The following is a 20,907-nucleotide window of genomic DNA, read 5'->3' as shown; positions in this document are numbered from 1 at the left end:
CATATGTAATTAGTTCCCAGTTGGATGATGCCTGATAGCTTGATACATGTCTCTTTCCTAATAACACCCTTTGTTTCCTGTCAGAGATATAAGATTTGAACCATTTTGCAGCATTTCCTGTTACACTATAATATTCTAGTTTACTTAAAAGGATATTGTGATTTACACAGTCAAATGCCTTTGACAGATCACAAAATATACCAGTTGCCTGCAATTTTTTGTCTAATGAATTAAGCACATTTTCACTGTAAGTGAAGATAGCCTTCTCAATATCAGAACCTTTTAGAAATCCAAACTGTGACTTTGACAGTATGTTATTTGAGATAAAATGGTTATAAAGGCGACTGTACATTACATTTTCGAAAATTTTTGAGAATGCTGGCAACAGTGAAATTGGACGGAAATTTGATGCTATTTCTTTATCTCCCTTCTTAAACAGTGGCTTAACTTCAGCATATTTCAGCCATTCAGGAAATATTCCACTGATAAACGACTGGTTACACAGATAGTTTAATATGTTACTTAGCTCAGAATCACATTCTTTAATTGACTTTGTTGATATTCATCATACCCACTAGATGTTTTTGATTTTAAAGATTTTATGATGGACATTTTTTCTGTTGGGGTAGTGAGGGTCAAATTCATATTATGGAAGTTACTTGAAATGTCTGGTCTAAGGTAATCCATAGCAGCATCTACCGAACCTGACAACCCCATCTTTTCAGTAACAGTTATAAAATGTTTGTTAAAAAGTTCTGCAACACTATACACATCTGTCACCAATGTATCATTTACTCTTAATGCTATTTGTTCCTCTTCATGTCTGGTTCTACCGGTCTCCTCCTTCACTATATCCCATATTCTCTTTATTTTGTTATCTGATATGACTATCTTTTCCTTGTAATATATTTGCTTTGACATCCGTATTACAGTCTTTAATATTTTGCAGTATTTCTTATAATGTGCTATAGCATCAACATTCGAAATGTTGCGGATTGACAGATACAGTTTTCTTTTTGTTGTACAAGATACCCCTATTCCTCGAGTAATCCATGGCTTCTTTGTAGACTTTGCTCTAACCTTGGTAAGTTTTGGGGGAAAGCAGTGTTCAAATAAGGTAAGCACTTTATTAGCAAAAATGTTATATTTTTCATTCATGCCATGAGCACTGTAAACATCAGTCCAGTGAATGTCTCTGAGGAGTGTCCTAAAATAATCAATTTTTGGCTTACTGATTACCCTCTTGAGCTCAGATTTAACAGATTTTATATCCTGTTCAGTATTAACATTTAACAGAAGGAACTGCATGTCATGGTCTGAGAGGCCATTGACTATTGGTTTTGTAATATAATTTTGTTCATTGGACTTTTCTATAAAGATATTATCAATCGCTGTTTGTGAGCAAGTGGCTATCCTAGTGGGGAACTTTACTGTGGGAATTAAGTTGAATGATAGTGTTACTAACTCAAATAAGTTCTTATTGGGAGAGTCTTTAAGGAAATCTACATTGAAATCACCAGCAACCACTATTTCTTTGTTTTTGGTTGTTAAATGGGCCAGTACAGCTTCAAGGTGGTTTACAAACAGATTAAAGTTACCTGCAGGTGCTCGATATACACTTAATATTATGAAAGATTTTTTGTGAAAATCTAATTCTGTTGCACATGCTTCCATATGCTGTTCTAGGCAAAATTTATGAATGTCTATGTTCTTAAATTTATGACAGTTCCTGATGAATGTGGCAACTCCTCCTTTCTCCATTTCTGATCTACAAAAGTGAGATGCTAACCAAACCCTGTAACACTTAAAAGTTTTATACCAGTGGTCACATGATGTTCAGAGAGGCAGATTATGTCAGCTGGGTTTGAAGACTCTAATTCATCTATGCAGATAGTTAATTCATTTTTATTTCTCAGTCCTCGAATATTTTGATGCAATAAAGATAGCTGACATTTCACATTGACTGAGTTAAAATTGGGTGGAGTTAAAATATCTGCTGACAGTTGAAAATTCTTAACCAATGGCTGTTTATGCTGATGTAATAAGCTGGAATTATGTTTTTTGATTTCTTTCTCAAACTGAAGGTTGGTCTCAGTTTTAACCTCTCTTAAAATTTGCTTTCTTTCTGTCTTCCCTACCCTAAAAAAGGGTCTTTTCTGAATCCTATAACCACTGGTATTTTACCACTCATGACAGTGCCTCCCCCCTTTAACTTTCCTGCTATTTCCCCAGCCAATTTACCCTTCCCCTTCCTGTTGAGGTGAAGGCCATGCCTAGTATAATCCCACCTACTGATAGAATCAACATGAACCACACCAATGTGTGACCCCGCACCCGACATGAGCAGCCGTTCCAGCTCCAAATTAACTCTCTTGACAGAAGAGTTCAAATGAGGTCGGTCATGGTGCCCAAGAACAGATACAAACTCAACACTAGTATGCTTCGATGCTGATGCAATCTTCGCCAGGTCACACTCTATACTGTACCCAGGATCTCTGTCAATACTGTTACCTGCCCCACCCACTATAACCACGGTGTATTCCTTAGTGAAATCTTTGCAAAGTGATCCTAAATCCTCTGTCACCTGCTCCAGACCAGCACTAGGTTTAAAAAAATTGGTGACCTGGTATTCTGATCCTAGTTCATCCTGCAAGAGTTGGCCAACACCTCTTCCATGGGAACTACCTAACAACAACACTTTCTTTTCTCTTTACTGATTTCCCTACATTCTTACTTTTCAATTTGCTGCTGAAAGTTTGTTGTGCCCTGTCTACACCTGCAACTGCTTGAGGCTCACCAGCTTCTAACTGAAGCAACAGGTCAAATCTATTTTCCACATTCACCATAAAGCTGTCAGACAAAGTTCTAGGCCTGTTCCTCCTGTTGCCTGTTGCCACTTCCCACCTCTCTTTACCCTTCTCCCTCCTTAACCTGTCAAGATCTCCCCTGGCCTTGTCTAACTCAGCCTGAAGGGCAGCAATTTTCCCCTCCTGTTCCAGTATCTTCCTGTCTCTACTACAAATCCTACAAAACCACTGATGAGTCTCATTTACTTCCCCTATTCCCACGCCACTACAGTCACCCACATGGAAAAAACTACAGCACCCATCACACCAAAGCCCTGACCTAACAATTCTACGGCAAGTCGAGCACTTTTCACTCATGATAAACGTAATAGTTTATTAAGAATAAGTCAGTTAAATTACAGATAAACACGAAAATATGGTTACACAAATTTGGCCTATACGCAACTGTGTGTAAACAAAAACAAAAGTGCAAAGTTTCTGAAACAACAAGTTAAACTTTACGCTACTTTCCGGAAATGCTAGTTAAATAATGAAGAGGTACGCTAAGTTAAATAGCTGGAGAGAGCAAGGAACAACTAAACGAAATTCTATAGATTTGCTGCAGCAGAACGTAAACAGAAAATACGAGTGTACGGTCTTTTCGCGTTTTCTGCTATATTACATAAAGAAAAATGAAACCTTTAATGGTACACTTAAATGGCACACTAATACACTTATTTACCACGTAATCAGTACTAATCTATATGTTTTATAATCTAAAATAACTTATCTTTACGAGAACACCAAAACTCGTGCTAGTCGCCTGGTTGCAGGGTGTATGTACTCAGCCAGCACAGTGTAGCCATACAGCTGTGTGTGTGTGTGTGTGTGTGTGTGTGTGTGTGTGTGTGTGTGTGTGTGTGTGTGCGCGTGCGTGCAGCCTACTCCGTATCTTCTGTTCGGTTTGGGAACCCCCAGGAACTTAAAAAAACCTACAATTCTAGAATTACTAAATATGCTCACTGTTGGAGGTGAGAGGAAGTGATTTGAAATTCTTATACTGGTTCGGGAGGGTGGAAGGCAGTTCAGTTGCAGTTTGTAAACAAAGTGAGCCAACTGATAAACAGAACTCCCCCCCCCCCCCCCCCCCCCCCCCCCCCCCCCCCCCCGAAAGCTCTACCCAGCATCCACCTTGACAAAGCCCTAGCCCCTAGTTAATATGCGTGTCTGAAGTAGGGAAACATAATGGTTGCATTTTAACTTTGGTATCTGAGTGCTTCAGTTTATTTTAATTTGTTTATTCTGATTTTACTGGACATTAGGCACCTGAATTTGAGTACTTGCCAGTCTTTCTATCCCTTTGTGGTGTTAATCCATACATTGCTGCTGGGTGACTTAAGCCTTATTTGGGATATATAGAGTAATATTCAATACAAGTCATCGGCTTTGACAAAAGACAGGAAACCTGTAACAAACATGGTAAACAATGTAATGATTATAATGTGATGTTCTCAGTGATTTTTTTTTTTTCAAATGGGCTAACCTAAAAATCAGTCTTCCACCACAACCAGGTTTTCTCAGTATAATGTTCATTGTCCTCGCCAACTCGCAACCAAGCTGTTACCTTCCAACCTGACATAGACCTTTGGCAAATCTGCAGATTGATCTGTCACTACAACCGTGTTTTTTTAGCGTCACATATGGTGCCTTTCCCAACTGTCAACAACACTGTGTATTTATGCGCCAAAAGGTGATGTCACAGCAGCCATCAGCATTACATCACTGGCCAAAGCCGATGACTCATATCAAAAATTCCTCTTGACCCGTTATTTGCATTGTTGTCATATTGTTTTTTCTGTTGTTGCTCAATATTACAAACTTCGCAAAATTTCTGAAACAAGTGGTAAGAGTTTATAGTAATTAACTCGCATTACATATCACAGACTTTGTTAGTAAAATATTTTGAATTATGCAAGAAAGTTATAGACCTAGATTGTTCTCTGTCAAGTGGACCGATGGTCCCCTACTAACAGTTGCCATTTTGCGTAGGTGGTCCCATTGTAATGATGATAAGCTGTACAGATTTTGAAGTCAAGATTTAAAAAGAAAGGTGGTGTGAAGTGTGAGGAACTGCAAAATACCATGTAAAGCGCTACGATAGTCTTGACCAGGTATAACACTGCTGAAAATCAATACTAGAGAAATTTAAGGAATGTGTCTGGAATAGATACCGAGCTTTCTGTATTCAACACACTGTGAAAATTTCAAGGCTTTGTCGTTTACCATTTTTGTGCTTCCCAAGGTCAAAGTGGGTAAAAATTATGACATTATTGAACTATTGTGAAGTGGAAATTCTTTTTGACAAACAAAGTGTATGAAGTTTCCATTATAAGGTCTGCGGGAAGTTACGCCTAGCTGCAGCCGTTATTTGAGACTAGGGCTATTCTAGAAGTTGTGCAAGCTGTTCTGTCTTATTGTTGAATCTTCCTATCTCCAGTTTCATTTAGCTTTGATTAATTAGAAAGAGCAGTTTCATAAGGTTTAATTTGTTTTGGAGACTGGATAAAGTTTAAAAAATGAGCTTAAAAATGCTACTACCAAACATCCAGAAACCACCACCTTAACAATTGCATTTTTCTGGCCTATAAGAAAACTAAAAATATAATTATTATGTTCATTAATTGATTTATGAAGTACAGTTTTGCAATAAATGTAACACATTATTTTTCTGGCTAAATTGTTGTCTTTGGAGAAAGTTATAAACCCTGTGTTTGTACTAGGGTTAAGCCAATCAGAAACAGCACTCTGACTATAAATTTCACATCATTCTTGACAGATCTTGCCCTTTATGAAGTCTTGTGAATCTTGTTTCAAGTTTTATGAATGTTAGAGGAGAAATACCAAGACAATGTACTTGGTTGACCCAGTTTGCAGTTTCCATGTTTTCATCCTCATCCTCTGAAGCCTCAGAGGAGGATAATGAGCAGTATGTGTATCTTGAATCTATTACTGCATGTTGACTGCAATAGCCAGTTTGTTCAGAAGAAACTAAAATCTTGTAAACATATAGCAATAGAATTGCGTAGGCTTCTGCGACCTGTCAGAAGGCCACCACAGCCGTGGCCAAAACATTGGTTTCTCCAGTATAGCATTCTACATTATTATGTGGTATAGTATTCAAAAAAACGTTTGTCATGTAACAGTAGGTTGTAAATATTTGGCAGTGTGTCTTAAGAATTTCAAGCTCATTTTTTAACCTTATCCAGCAAGTCTTAAAAAAAATTTTTTTTTTATTCAAAATGCTCTTTCCCATTAAACAAAAAGTAAATAAATGTGACAATATTTTGCCTTATGACATCTGTGTTTGCAGAAATTTGGTGCAAAATTTTTAGATGACATGTTTGTAAATACTAAAACTTCTACAATACAAATATTTACTGCAGCTTGATAAAAATGATAACATGTAACTTTTCTGCAGAACTTCCAGTGGTCACTCAGTATGACTTGTCAAAAAAAAAATTGTCACAAAATGGTTGTAAAAATTGTCTCCGTTGATTTTCTACCCCTATTTTTCCTCATACGGCAGGAAACAGCGAATGAGAGAGTATTAAAATTTTAACCATTTGCTGTACCTCTAATCCAGGTATTACCTTTACAGTGCTAATAGTTTCAGTTTTAGGTCACCTTAAATTTTGCCAAAATTGTCACTGAATTCGGACAACATTTCGTAGGCCTATACCGAAAGCCTAAAAACCTATTATTCCTTAGTAAACATCTGTGGAAATTTTTAATCAATTTAGATATGGTTAGGAGAGGATTACACAAAAATTGGTCCACTTAATGTGGAATAAATTGCCTTTCATATATTGCACCTTTTTGATTTTTTGCTTTGCTCAGTTATTTTGTTTTTTGAAACAGAAATACTCATTAAAATACTTTCAAAGATGTGGAAAAATAGTTCAAATGTTGTGTTAAATTATTCATGTAAATGGGACATCAAAGTATAAATTCAAAGTTTGACTAAATAAATGCATATCATGAATTCTTATGCTGCATATCATGAATTCTTATGCTGTCACAATGTTCCATTTCATGTTCTTGAATACTGGTCCTAGATTTTAGAGATATACCATCATCAGCAGAGAACATTAGCTCCGTATTACCAAAGTGATTTTAAAAACCAGCATTTTTCATGATAGATTCACTGTCAAAGGAAAATGAGTTGTGTGAACTTAATCAGCTGTTTGTATCTCCTGCATTTCATAACCAATGATAAACTTCCAGTGAATGAGGAGGGCATTAATAGTGACCACTGATAAGGTTATCAAAAATTTGAATCCTTGCCAACTCTCGCAGAATTCAGATCTGTGAGGGAAGTGTGTGAGTGAGGAACATACATTACATTTCATTGTATGGTAAGATGATGTCAGAGCTATGTAGTAACACATCTAGTGTTTGCCAGCAGTGCTAGCAATTGTGTACCAGACATAACCCTAAATTAATATTGACTTGCTGTTTTTGCAGTCGCAGTACTAAGGACCTTAGGAAGCAAAAAACTACAGGATTGAAAAGCAGTTCAGTCATAGAGCTTTAAGGCCTATGTGTTTCTTTCACCTGATGCCTGCATCACTAATTTGATCACTGATGAGTAACAATGTTAAGCAAAAAAAGTAGGCATAATTTCAAATCAATCTCCTTCTGAACTGAGCAAATGTCTATATTAATCAAACTTTTTCATGTTACCATTGCTATCACCTCTGCCATCTCAGTGCATGATTTGGTTTTGGCACCTTTATAGGTTTTTCTGTTGTATGGTAATTTTCAGTTGTCATAAGACACTTGACTGAAGGTACATTTCATATGTTAAATCGTAAAGGCTGGAAAGATCTTCTTGTACGTTCGTGAAATCAAATAGTGTACCATGGATGATGAAATACTTATTTTCAGTTCACTTTGTGATACAAAATAAGGTATTCTTTGTATAAAAGATAATATGTTGGAATGCTCTGTAATTCTTGTTTCAGTGGTTTTTGGAAAAAAAAAAAAAAAAAAAAAAAAAAAAAAAAAAAAAAAAAAAAAAAAAAAAACCACCCTCATATACAAATGGAATAGGTCAGTTACGTCAATCCATGCGGTGGTACTGCTGCTCTCTTCTATCCTGAATGGTTTCATATTCTTATCGTTTTATCTCGTATAGACCACCAAAAGATGACTAATGCATTTTTACAGTCCTCCTCCATTTCTTTTCCAAAAGACATTTTAATTTCACGTTCTCTGAGACCTGAACTAGATTTTCCCACATTAAATGAGAATTTCTTCTTTCTGGGATGTTTCACTGGTACTTTCCACACCTGCCTCTTACTCACTGCGAACATGGACCCATAGCATTATAAATTTAGTTATGGACTTGAATGTTACTGTACGGCTTGTGTAAGGAGAACATTTTCTAACAATATACAAAGATAACCAAAACACAGCAAATTAACACTTCATTCTAACAAATAGTTAATACATATCTAATTTATTTTATAAAATAGTGTCCATAATACCATCGTCTTTATTTTATTTGAGCTTAAACTTCTAACCTCCTATACTCATTCGGATTGTGAAAAAACATTGTGGAATGTTTATGAAACATCCAGTATGTTGCATTTGTTTCCACTGCAGTGAACATACCAGTATGCTCAATATAATCGGAGATCACTGTGAACAGCCAGAACTTTTTCACCCCTAAAGTTTATGGATTTATTGAAATGGCTTTTATGTTTCGTTTTACATTGCGTACTCTTGCTTTGGCATCTTTATCAGGAATGGTGACCTGGCTGTAATATTTCTTACAAGTGAATCCAGTATATGCCATCAAGTATGTATGCCACAGAATTAGATTTTTAACTTCACCTTGCAGTATTTTCAGCTATCTAGTTTGAAACCAGAATAGTCCCCTACAGACAACTGCCATTGTGACTAGCCTGTATCAGAATGAGACATTGGAGAATCTTATTCCACACATTCAAACCACCAAACATTCATTTTGGATTATGTTAAGGTTTGTGTATCTGCTGATTTGTTCTCATGTCACCAATCCGCAATCATTGTTAGGGATATTACACAAGCGATACACAGTCATTTCATACTGTGCACTCTGTCTATATTTAAATGCGTTTCTTGTAAGTCTTGACAATTAATTGTGACTCATAAGAGAACCGAAGAAGTCTCCATTTAGTGTGTTCCCAGTCATGATGTTCATCTGCCCAATGTCTTCACACATTATTGTGTCATTTTTCTAGTTAGGGGATTCCATGTCAAGTGGTCTACGAATCCATATTCGGCCGTCTTGGATTTTTTTCATATTTTCTATACAGGTTTGTTAGATGATCAAAGGAAGATTTCCAGCTCACAAATTACAATATTTTGTGAGTAAGAGTGCATCAAGTGAAGGTTAACAAAAAGTCACAGCGACATTAAAAAATTTTTTCCTAGTTTAAAGTGCGGTATTTCAGTGTGTAGTAGTGGTAAAGTTATAAAACATGGCGAACTGGTTGAACAGTTTGCATTGTGCTTATTCTTTAACTTTGATGTCATTTGATTCATTATTTTTGCTCCAAGTGGCACTCAGTCTTGAAGAAGTACTGTTGTGATGTTGAGTGTGGCTTGGAGCAGACAAGAAAAATTAAATTACAAAAATCTTACAGAATGTGCTTAGTGTAAACAATTCAACCATCTTATCAAATTTTGAAATTTCCCCACAACTTTTTGTTGCCTTTCACTCAGTAGGCTCATACACAAAAAAGTATCCAAACTTGTAGTTTGGATATGTGTGTACCATCCTTTGATCAGCTAGCAAACGTGCACACATAATCTGAACATAATCTGAAACGACCAAGCAAGTATCCCTAAACCACTTCACAATGAAGTGCCTATTGAGTAGAGACAAAATTAACTGGACAATTTGTGTTGGTATTACACTTCCTGTTGTAATTGCAAGACTCAGTCTCAGTTGAATATAATTTTGCTGCTTGTCACGAGCACTAGGTAATGCACCATGTTGCTGTAAGGTAACAAATAGGTTATTGAAAATTACTTTGGGACATCAGTGGTCACTCGTTCAGCTTCATTGAGAGAAACGAAGCTCTAGGTTCATAATCAAGCTGTTGTTATACTTTCTGATCAAACTTCCTACTTAGTTGTTACATAACATAAAAATTATGCTTGTTAATTGAGATGAGGAAAATGGTTTTATTGGCTTGGAAGAAATGAGAATAGTGATTAAAAAATAAACTACCTCAGTATTGCAACAATCATAATAGAGGGAGAATGATTTCTTTTGTGCGATTAAGACTGAGTTTCCAAGATGGTCTTCATTCTGACTCAGTTGCTGATACAGCATTCTCATTAGTAGTCAGAACACAAAAATATAATTTTGTTATTAACAGGGCAGATTTGCCATATAAAGGAGACAGTGAGTCTCATGCAGTCACAATGAAAACATTGCTACACATTTTATCGTTTGGCAAGAAGACCTCCTTCTGAAGTGGGAAACACACACACACACACACACACACACACACCACACACACACACAACCACTGTCTCTGTCTCTGGCCACTGCAGCTTGTGTGAAAGTGTGTGTTTTCTACTTCAGAAGAAGGCCTTTTGGCCGCAAACGAAAATGTACAGCAGTCTTTTCGTTGTGCGTGACTGTGACTCATTGTGCCCTCTGTTTGATGAGTAGCAGTCTATCCTTTCATAACATTGTTGTTATTCCACCCTGGATTTTCCAGGAAACTTCCTGTGTATGCCGTAAAGCATATGCCCGTCATGAATGGGACACGAGGACTCCGAGCAATGGATATCCGGGCAGGTAACCATGGCTGTGGTTGGCTAGCACCCATGGGGAGAGCCCCCATTCAGAGTGGGTGGCACGAAGACAAATGACTCACCAATGAAGCAGCCAGAACTTCCTCCCACTGGTGGCTGCATGGTCGCAACAGCCTCTTCTGAAGGAAAGGATTATACAATGCAGTGAAATACTAACCCATAATGTTTCCTACCCTGGATACGCAGTGGGAGGGATGTTGGGCTAAGAGACAAGGAGAGAAAGACTCCCCACAATACTTAATTTGTTCTGGGACCAATGGGGATTCTTTTTTACCACAAAGCCTCTATTCTTCATTGAACACCTAAAGGACAGGTTGGGAGAAGAAGAAATTGACCAGCTCATGTATCAAGAGGCCAAAAAGAAATATGATAGTGTGCATCCTGCACATACAATGATGGCATTTGCTGTGGCTTCAATGATGTCATTCTCTCTAGCAACAGTATGCTTGCCCTTCATGCCTTTTATGTCAGGCCCTGAGGGCTGCTCAGACACACCCAACCCCTGGTGGTTGTGGTCTCATCTCTTACTGTTTCCCCCACATCCACTTAGGGAGTGTTGACTCCTCACCCACTGGGACATTGATACCCAACCCCTAGCCAGAGAAGCAACACCCTCCTCTGATGTCTCTCATGAGGAGGGAACCCTTAGGATGCTCCCCTCTCAGGATTCTGCTGATATCTGTAACTGGATATTTGCCAATGGCTGATAGAGCCACAGGTTGCTGGTTGTAGGGATTCACATTCGTGCTCAGTCCCTGAAACTAGGGCAGACAAGCCATCATAGACATTGATGTCACCCAAAGAGAAGAGACACAAAAAGAAGACCTTCAAGGTGGAGGAGGATCTGATGGTTCCAACACCACCGCACCCTGCATATTCTGTCTCTGTACCCAAGGCAGAGTTCATTATGGCCCATGTGGCACCCGATCCCCCCACACAACACTGATTCAGAACCAGTGTGCATTGATACTACATCCTTGTAAGCTGTGGCAGCAGGCGACACTGGGGCATGACCTGACACATTGGTCCCTTCACACCCCTACAGGATACCAATAATGTGGTAGGCCTACGCCAGTGGAACTACAGTGGTTCTTTCCACCACCTGGCTGAGCTATACATCTCATGTGCATTTCCTCTGCTTTCTGCTTTGCACTCCAGGAAACTTGGTTCCCAGCAATGCAAAACCCTACCCTCTGTGCTGTCCAGGCTACTTTAAGAATCAAACTGACGATGACAGAGTGATGGGTGGAGTTTGCATTCTGGACGCATGTCTGTAGTGAACACATGCCACATGATATGACTTCAGAGACTGTGGCTGTCTGTGTGAGGATCTGTTTGGATTTTACTGTCTGTAATGTGTATCACTCTCCCGATGGTGATGTGTCTCCAACCATGTTGACTGCACTGATTTCTCAGCTCTCCCCCGCCCCCTCCCCCCCCTCATTTTTGGTGACTTCAGTGACCACAAGACCACAACTCTTTGTGGGGTGCAACTATGATCACAGAACCGGTAAAGCTATCGAAGCTTCACTCGCAGAGTTCGCTCTGTCTCATGAATACTGGTGCCCCCATGCACTTAAGTGTGGCATCTGGACCTTATTCGTCTACTGGTCTTTCCATTTATAGCCCTGTTCTTCTCCCCTCAGAAATGGTTCAAATGGCTCTGAGCGCTATGCGACTTAACTTCTGAGGTCATCAGTCGCCTAGAACTTAGAACTAATTAAACTTAACTAACCTAAGGACATTGCACACATCCATGCCCGAGGCAGGATTCGAACCTGCGACCAGAGCGGTCACTCGGCTCCAGACCATAGCGCCTAGATCCGCATGGCCACTCCAGCCGGCTCTTCTCCCCTCCACTTTGGAGAGTCCGTGATGACCTGTGTGACAGTGAACGTTTTCCATCATCCTGTCCCTCCCCCTCTCTCAGTATCACTTTTCCAGACAGCCACCCAGTTGGTCTCTCAACAATGCTGGCCAGAATGCCTTTGTCTCTGCCATCTCTCTTAGCACACGGCTAGGTGCAGTTGTTGATGCAGCTGTCCAGAGCACGTAGCATTCTGTTGGCAGCAAGACAATACCTTGATGGACTTCAAAAACTGACTGGCCATTAAAGATCACAGGCAGGCTCTCCAACACTGTGACTGACATTCATCAATAGAGCACATCGTTGCTTATAAATGGCTGCATGACTGGAGTCTGTCACCTAATAAAATAACAGAAACAAGGATACTGAGAATGGTATGTTACTACCATTGGACCATGTATCCCTTCTTTGCAATTTTGGGCAATGGTTTGAGAGGGCACAGGTGTAATTGGTATCTCCCTGAATGGTGTCTACATTGACCTAGGTGCTGTCACCCAACACTTAGCTCTGTGTTATGCTTGAACCTCTATGTCTGAGAATCATCAGCTTGAATTTCGTGTCCTCAAACAGTGGGTGAAGCAGATTCATTTACCTTTAACCACATGTCACCTGGATCATATAATGCTCCGTTCAGTGAGTGGGAATTCCTCAGTGCCCTAGCCCTCTACCCTGACAAGAGACTAGCACCAGACAGCATCCACAACTGTATGTTCAGACACTTATCAATGGATTGCCAATGTCACATTCTTTTCATTTTCAACAGTATCTGAAGTGAGGGTGAGCACCCTTTTCGGTGAGGGAGAAAGTCTGACCAGTCCTGGTACTGAGACTGGGTAAACACCCCTTTGAGATGGACAGCCATTGTCTAATTAGTCTCACTTATGTTCTCTGCAAGTTACTTGAACATATGATGAGCCGGCAGCTGTGTTGTTCCCTTAAGACTCGGGGTCTTTTGGCTCCATCCCGGGGCAGTTTTCGCCAAGGCTATTCTACTGCAGACAATTTGGTCTGCCTGGAGTTTGCTATCCAGTCAGCTTTTGCTTGATGTCAACACCTTTTTGCTGTCTCCCTCAACGTGCAAAAGACTTATGACACCACACGGTGTTATCACAACCTTGTTACCCTACAAGAGAGAGGTCTCCAGGCCCCGCTCCCTATTTTTGTCCAGAACATCTTACCCCATCTAACTTTCTGGGTTCAAGTTGGTGCTTTCTACAGTACCCCCCATGCAGAAGAAAATGATGTCCCACAGGGCTCTCTATTTAGTGTAGTGTTGTAAAATTCCCGGGAATTTAAAATCAAAGAAATATTACCAAGGAATATTGCCAGCAATATTCCCAAAATTCCTGGGAATTTATGATTAATTAGCAAAATAGCACCAAAAACTGTTAATTAATAGGTAAAAGCAGTAATTATATGGTTAAATCAAACTCAAAAACTGAAAAATATTTTAAGATAAAATTATAATTAAATAAAATTCCTGGGAATTCACAATTTTAAAAACGAAATCGCTCAACTTCGTCATATGAAAGGTGCAGTGTACTACGTTTCTGCTGAATGGGTTCAGCATATTCTTCGTTCTTGCACCAGTAGGCATTCTTAATCATCAGTGACTCGCTGAGTAGTCGACAGGCTATCGACCAGTGCTACCCTCAGCACCTACTGGCCGTGACTGTCTTGGATCTTCTTTCTGACTACCATCGAGCTGGATGATTGGTCATCTTTGTCTGTCCCCCAGGTTGCAATGGGATCACAGGGAACAAACATGCCAACTGTTTGGCCAAGTTAACTATCAGGATGCTGACTTGGACAGTGAGTATGAGTGTAACATCCAGTCAACCCTCTGACATCAAATGTTGGAGTCTTGGAATACAGGTTGGTGTGTGCTGCTTTCTCCAAACAAAATGCGAGCAGTAAAGAGGATCACGACTGTGCGTCAGTCTTCCCTTTGTGTTTTCACGAAGTCTGCTGTTGACTGCCAGCTCCGCTTGGCCCCACATGGCTGACCCATGGTCACATCCTAAGATGTGAGGATATTGTTGGTTTAGTGCCCAAATGTGAGCACCTTATGGTGAAACCTTAAACTTGCTGACACGGTGCTGCTGGTGCCAGCGGAAGGTGACAAAGTGGTTGACCTCGTTTTACACTTTACCTGTGAAGGCTGTTTCTGCTCCTCTCTGTAAAGTAGGGCAAACTGGCCTCATCAGCCACTTGAGGGATTGTAAGGGTACCCCATTGCCTGCTTCGATCCAGGGCGCCCATGGCTGCCCTTGTTCAGTGGTCTGGCCTGGCTCCTTTCCTTCCCACCGTATTAATTCTTCTTATTCGTTTACATTTGTCATTGGTTCACTGTCTCGTCATCATTGTTCACTTTGCTGAAATTTTATCACCTTGTCTGCATTGTCAGTATTCTTGTGGTAATATGGAGTGAGGAAACACCAGTCAAATGCCGAGGTTGCATTTCCCATTGCATAATGTCTCCCAGAGGCTCCCAGTTGCTTTGTGTGTAGAGCAACTCGCCCACCTTCACTCTTTATCTCTCACTTCTGATTGCTTCTATCTTTTGGTTTTATTGATTCTCGGTTACAGTCTGGTTCATCAGGATTCTATGTCCTTCCTCCCTGTGGTTTCTTCCCAGTTTGACGTATGTGGGATGAAGGCACTGATGAGCTTGTAGTTTGGTCCCTTTAACCCCCATCAATCTAGTTCAGTCCATCAGACTAACGCCCCTATTACACGATGCACCTAAACTGTACACCTATGCACCAGTGCCCCAAGTTTGCATATCTGTAACTACAGGCTGGTTCATGTAGACCTACTATACCATCCAGGCGGGATATACCTGGTGCACATGCGCAGTAGACGGTAATAACACACGAAACACAGATAGAACTGCCTGATCTCTTGTAAAGTCCTTCATTCTACCACATGAAGCACAAGGGGGACTGTGTGACATGTTGGAACGTCATTCGTTCAAATTATTTATGTGAGCTCAAGGTTCCTATTTAATAAGAAATTGTTTTTTATTATTATTTATTAAATAATTGTTATTCTCTTATGTAGGTTACTAACATTCTAAATTACAGATTCAGCAGTTAGTTTTATATTAAGACACTTGGTTACAAAGGTATATGTATTTGTACAGCATTTTGCACATGGAGGACCCACTTGTTTTTGGTGCTATTTCCCTGGCAGTGACAGTAAATCCTCAAATTAGGGCAGAATGACAACGAAAACAAAAAGCCTGAGTTTGTTGAGTTCAACCCTGGCAGAAAAGAAGGGACAAAGGGAGGGGATTATATTCAATGCTTATGAAAGAACTGAGGCTTGAAGATTCGCAAGAATTTTGAAACTTCATGAGCATGGACATTGCCTGTTTCGAGAAGCTGGAAGTAGATAGAAGATGGAAGTAACAAGTGTGACAGTGTCATGAAGAAGGCTGTCTCACATTCTCGAAAGTAAGAATTAAATCATATGGTTGTACGTTTTGTGATCATACCAGCCCAAACCTCGAATAAAATACCAGTAAAAACCCTGTTATGTTGCAGGCTGGTTGTAACATTACGTTGTTTGGCGATTTTCTCCCCTATCACTGCCAGTGCCAAAATAACACGAGGTGCAATCAAATCAAACATGAACTTTCATAAGTAAGGCATTACGATACAAATTGAAAATCACCATGTAACGTTATATGCATATTACTCAGAAACAAACAATTGCCGATGTACATTATTATGATAAAGCGGGTCACACCTTTCGTCGCTATATGCCTGAATTAACACGCTTAACACCTCTTTGTGCACTTACTGAAAAACATGCGGAAAAATTCCCAAAACACAAATCTGATATTAGCCACTAGCCACCTAACAATAAGCAAATAACTAGCAGAAAGCACTACAGTAGCCCCTTCTGTGCATGAGCAGATTGATGGCAGTTTAGAACTGCTCTCTGTTCTGGTGTGCAGATAATGTGCTGCTAATTTTGGTAGGTTCACCCGTTCTACCGCTAGACCAGTACCCTATGCGGTGGATCGGCGTGTAAAGTGGGTATTAAGCCAGGATCACACGATGTGCCTAAACCGAACACCTATGCACCAACGACCCTAACATGCATACCTGTAACTACAGACTGGTTCACTTCCAACCTATTACACCATCCACATGGAATATACCTAGTGCACCTGTGCAGCAGCAGACGATATGCGTGATACACGCAAAAAGAAAATAGAACTGTCTGATGCCTTGTAAAGTCATTCATTCTTCTATGTGCAACACAAGTGCAATTGTATAATATACTGGAGCGTCATACGTTTAAATTATTTCTGTGAGCTCACGGTTCCTATTTAATAAGAATTTTTTTTTTTACCATTATTTATTAAGTAGTTGTTTTTCTCTCATGTAGGTTAGTACTGTTCTGAATTACAGACTCAACAGTTTTATATTATGACAGATTTATATATATTGAAATTTACATGTATACAGCATATTGCACATGGACAATCCACTTGTTTTTAGAGCTGTTGCCCTGGCAGTGACAGTAAATCTTCGGATTAGAGCAGAATGTTGACGAAAAGAAGGGATGAAGGCGGGGGGAATATATTCACTATTAATGAAAGAACTGAGGCCTGAAGATACGCAAGAATTTCGGAACGTCATTAGGATGGACATGGCCTGTTTCGAGAAGCTGCTGTTCATGATAGAAGATGGATTTAGCAAGTGTGACACAGTCATGAGGGAGGCTATCTCACATTCTCAAAAGTAAGAATTAAATCATACGTTTATAAGTTTTATGACCATACCAGCCTAGATTACTGATGAAATATTGATAAATGCCTTGTTATTTTTTAGGCTGTTTGCAACATGACATTTTGTGGCAAATGGGGAATCTTTTAAGAGTCTGGCTTTTAGCCACAGAATAGCACAGCTCACCATTTCAAAAGTTGTTGTGGATGTATGCCATGCAACTTGCAGCATTTTAAAGGATCAATACTTAAAGGTGTACTTGTGTTATTTGTCCAAGTTCTGAATATACAGTATATAAGTGCTACTCAGAGTTTTTCAGTCCTCGTCTGTTGCTCTGGGCAAAACTGCATGGACTGCATCGCCTATCACTGCCAGTTTCTCTTTTCTGGCATGCTGAAATAAACAAGAGATGCAATCAAAACAAACATGAACTTTCATAAGTGAAGGCATTACGATACAAATCGAAAATCACCATGTGGCATTACATGCATATTACTCAAAAATAAATAACTGCCGCCATATCGTATTATGATTTCAGCAAGTCACATATACACCTTTCCTCGCTGTATGCCTGAATTAAGGCGCTTAATGCCCCTTTGCTCCATTTCATTTCTAGAATACGAAGTAACCAATAGAAATAATGCTTTCACAAACAGCTAGTATAAAAGAAAGTCTACTGACAAAAGAAAATTTTTTCACTGCATTTATGGGGAAAAAAACGCGGAAAATCCCCAACACGAAAATCTGAAATGAGCTACTAGCCATCAAGCAGTAAGCAAATAACAAGCAGGAAACACTGCAGTAGCCCCTTCTGCGCATGCCGCGCATTCTCTCTGCCCAGTGTGCATGCGCGGATTGACAACAGTTTAGAACTGCTCTTTATTCTGGTGTACAGATAATGTGTCTGCTAATTTTCGGAGTTTCACCCGTTCTACCTGTAGATGGCTGTCACGGTAGCCCAGTACTGTTCGCGGCGGATCGTCATGTAAAACCTGTTTACATGACGATCCACCGCGAATGGTACTGGTCTTGTGCGACAGCTGTCTAGCGGTAGAATGGGTGAAACTACGAAAATTAGCAGACACATTATCCGTGCACCAGAATAGAGAGCAGTTCTAAATTGCCATCAGTATTTACGTGCGCAGTAGGCAGCAATAACTCGCGCATGCACAGAAGGGTGTACCACAGTGCTTTCTGCTTGTTGTTCGGCTATTGTTAGGCATCTAGTGTCTTACCAGATTTTCGTGTTGGGGTTCTTCTGCACATATATATGTTATTTTATTCTTCCCCCCCCCCCTCCACCCTCCCCCCTCCACACCCCCCACCCCCTCAGCAAGCATGTTTCATAGATGCAGAGAAGAAACCTTCTTTTTTTGCAGTAGACTCTTTTATATCAGCTGTTCGTGAAAGGATTTTTTTCTGTTGATAGATTCATATTCTAGAAATGAAATGGAGCCAAGAGGTGTTAAAAGTCTTATATCAGGCATACAGTGAGGAATGTTGCGTGTATGACCCACTATATCGTAATAAGGTAGTCGGAAATAATTTTTTTTCTGAGGAATGTGCATATAACAGTATACAGTGATTTTTGATTTGTATCATAATGCCTTAGTTTATGAAAATTTTTGTTTGATTTGATTGCATCTCTTGCTTGATTTCAGCAAGCCTGAAAAGAGAAACTAGCAGTAAAAGGGAGAAAGTCCTTGCAGTTTGGCCCAGTGTGACAGAAGAGGACTGCAAAACTCTGAGTAGCATGTATATATAGACTTAAAAGATTGCCCAGTCACCAGGAAACGTAATGTTACATCCTGCCTGCAATGTAACCGGACATTTATCGGTATTTTATTCGTGATTGTGGTATAATCACAAAATGTGTGAACTTATGATTTATTTCTTACTTTCAAGAATATGAGACAGCCTCCCTTGTGACTGTGTCACACATGCTATTTCCATCTTCCGTCATAGACAGCAGCTTCTCGAAACAGACCATGTCCACCCTCCTCACAAAGTTCCGAAATTCGTGCGGATCTTTGAGTCCCAGTTCTTTCGTAAGCAGTGAATATAATCCCCCGTCTTTGTCCCTTCTTTTCAGCCAGGATTGAAATCAACATCTGGCTTTTTGTTTTTGTCGTCATTCTGTCGTAATCCAAAGATTTACTGTCCTTACCAGGGCAATAGCTCCAAAAAAAGTAGGCCCTTCATGTGCAGAAGGTTGTATAAATACATTTTCCTGTGTAACCAAGCGTTGTAATATAAAACTAACTGTGGAGTCTGTAATTCAGGACAGTAGTAACCTACATCAGAGAATAACAATTACTTAGTAAATAATGATAAACATTGTCTTATGAAATGGGAACTTTGAGTCACACAAATAATCAGAACGGTTCCCCTTGTGTTTCGTGTGGTAGAACAAACGACTTTAGAGAGATCAGACAGTTCCGTTTGCATTTCATGCGTTATCACTGTCTACTGCGCATGCACGCCAGGTATATCCCGCGTGGATGGTGTAATAGGTCTATGTGAACCAGCCTGCAGTTACAGATACACATGCTTGGAGTGCTGGTGCATAGGTCTACAGTTTAGGCGCATTGTGTAATACGGGCTTAATACCCGCTTAAGCTGTTCCAGCTGAAGTTTGAGCATCTGTGGGATCAGTGGGTAACAGTAGGCAGGGCTGGGCAAACAGCTGATGCCTTTGTGGACAGATAGTCTTATATGCGGCAGTAAAGCCCTGGTCTCGCCCCCGCAGGCACGGGTGGCGAAGTTGTTTGTGCGTGCACAGAGCTCTTGCAATATGGCTACATGGCAAGTAGCCAATACCAGCTGTGCCTTCCGTGGGTGAGCTGACAGGTGCTCTGCAGCACCTTGGACTGTGCAAAATTTAAATATTTCAAATGCCAGGAAACAGCTAGAATTGTAATAGGTATATTTGTTTAGTGTATGACTTTAAAGATATCTTTCAAGTTGGGCTTTCTGTATTCAGCTGATTTAGAATCTGTGTCTATTGTCATGGAGAAAGTCATTTGCTTAACGTACAGCATTATGCTTGAACCAAGTCACTATTATAGGGTAATGCAACAGGTAAACTTTAACCTGTGGCCCATTACTACTGGCCTTTTTACAGAATTGCATGACATGACAATTAAATGTGGCAGTCTGCATGGATTTTCCTTTATCAAATAATATTTGAGCACAGATTTCAGCATAGGAAATTCCATATTTTTGTCTTCAGTTACAATTTATGTTCAGTCGACACACAAATTATGTATCTCTTTCCAGTGATAACCTTAACGTGTGACCACATTTTGTTATCATTGTGGAGGTGGTCATGGTTGCAGAACTGTGTTACAGTATTCGTTGAAGCATTCGTCCTCCGTGGTGGTGTTTTTAAATAAATGCGTACTTACTTACACAACTACTTAGCTTTGAACTTACTGTGATTAGTCAGTTTCTTCACAGATGGCTGTTATTGTTACTATCACATAGTGTCAAAAAGTGTTGGAAGTACTGCAGTAACAAGCATTGCTGAAGCTTAATATTCCCATCAACCTGTAGGCTAGCAACTTTTTTTTTTTTTCTGGATGAGATCTGTGTATTGACACTCAAACTGCCACCTTCACAGAACTAAATGTTT

General features: G+C 39.8%; 1 protein-coding gene across 6 annotated transcripts in view; it reads left to right on the top strand.

The window, feature by feature from the left end:
• Positions 1–20,907, top strand: part of LOC126162221 (lactoylglutathione lyase) — a 125,315-nt gene that overhangs the window by 3,137 nt on the left and 101,271 nt on the right. The window contains exons 1-2 of one of the 6 annotated variants that reach the window (XM_049918570.1): positions 7,050–7,201; positions 7,311–7,456. The exons of 3 other annotated variants lie outside the window; for them this stretch is intronic. In XM_049918570.1, the coding sequence (XP_049774527.1) occupies positions 7,441–7,456 (16 nt within the window). In that variant the 5' untranslated portion in view covers positions 7,050–7,201; positions 7,311–7,440. Of the gene's footprint in view, positions 1–4,848; positions 4,958–7,049; positions 7,202–7,310; positions 7,457–20,907 lie in introns of those variants that run through there. 2 more of the 6 variants (XM_049918574.1, XM_049918572.1) reach the window with 2 other exon arrangements.

The sequence above is a fragment of the Schistocerca cancellata genome, chromosome 2 (genome assembly GCF_023864275.1).
Source record: "Schistocerca cancellata isolate TAMUIC-IGC-003103 chromosome 2, iqSchCanc2.1, whole genome shotgun sequence".
In the NCBI taxonomy this organism is placed as follows: Eukaryota; Metazoa; Arthropoda; class Insecta; order Orthoptera; family Acrididae; genus Schistocerca; species Schistocerca cancellata.
This window is presented reverse-complemented; position numbering and strand designations above follow the sequence as displayed.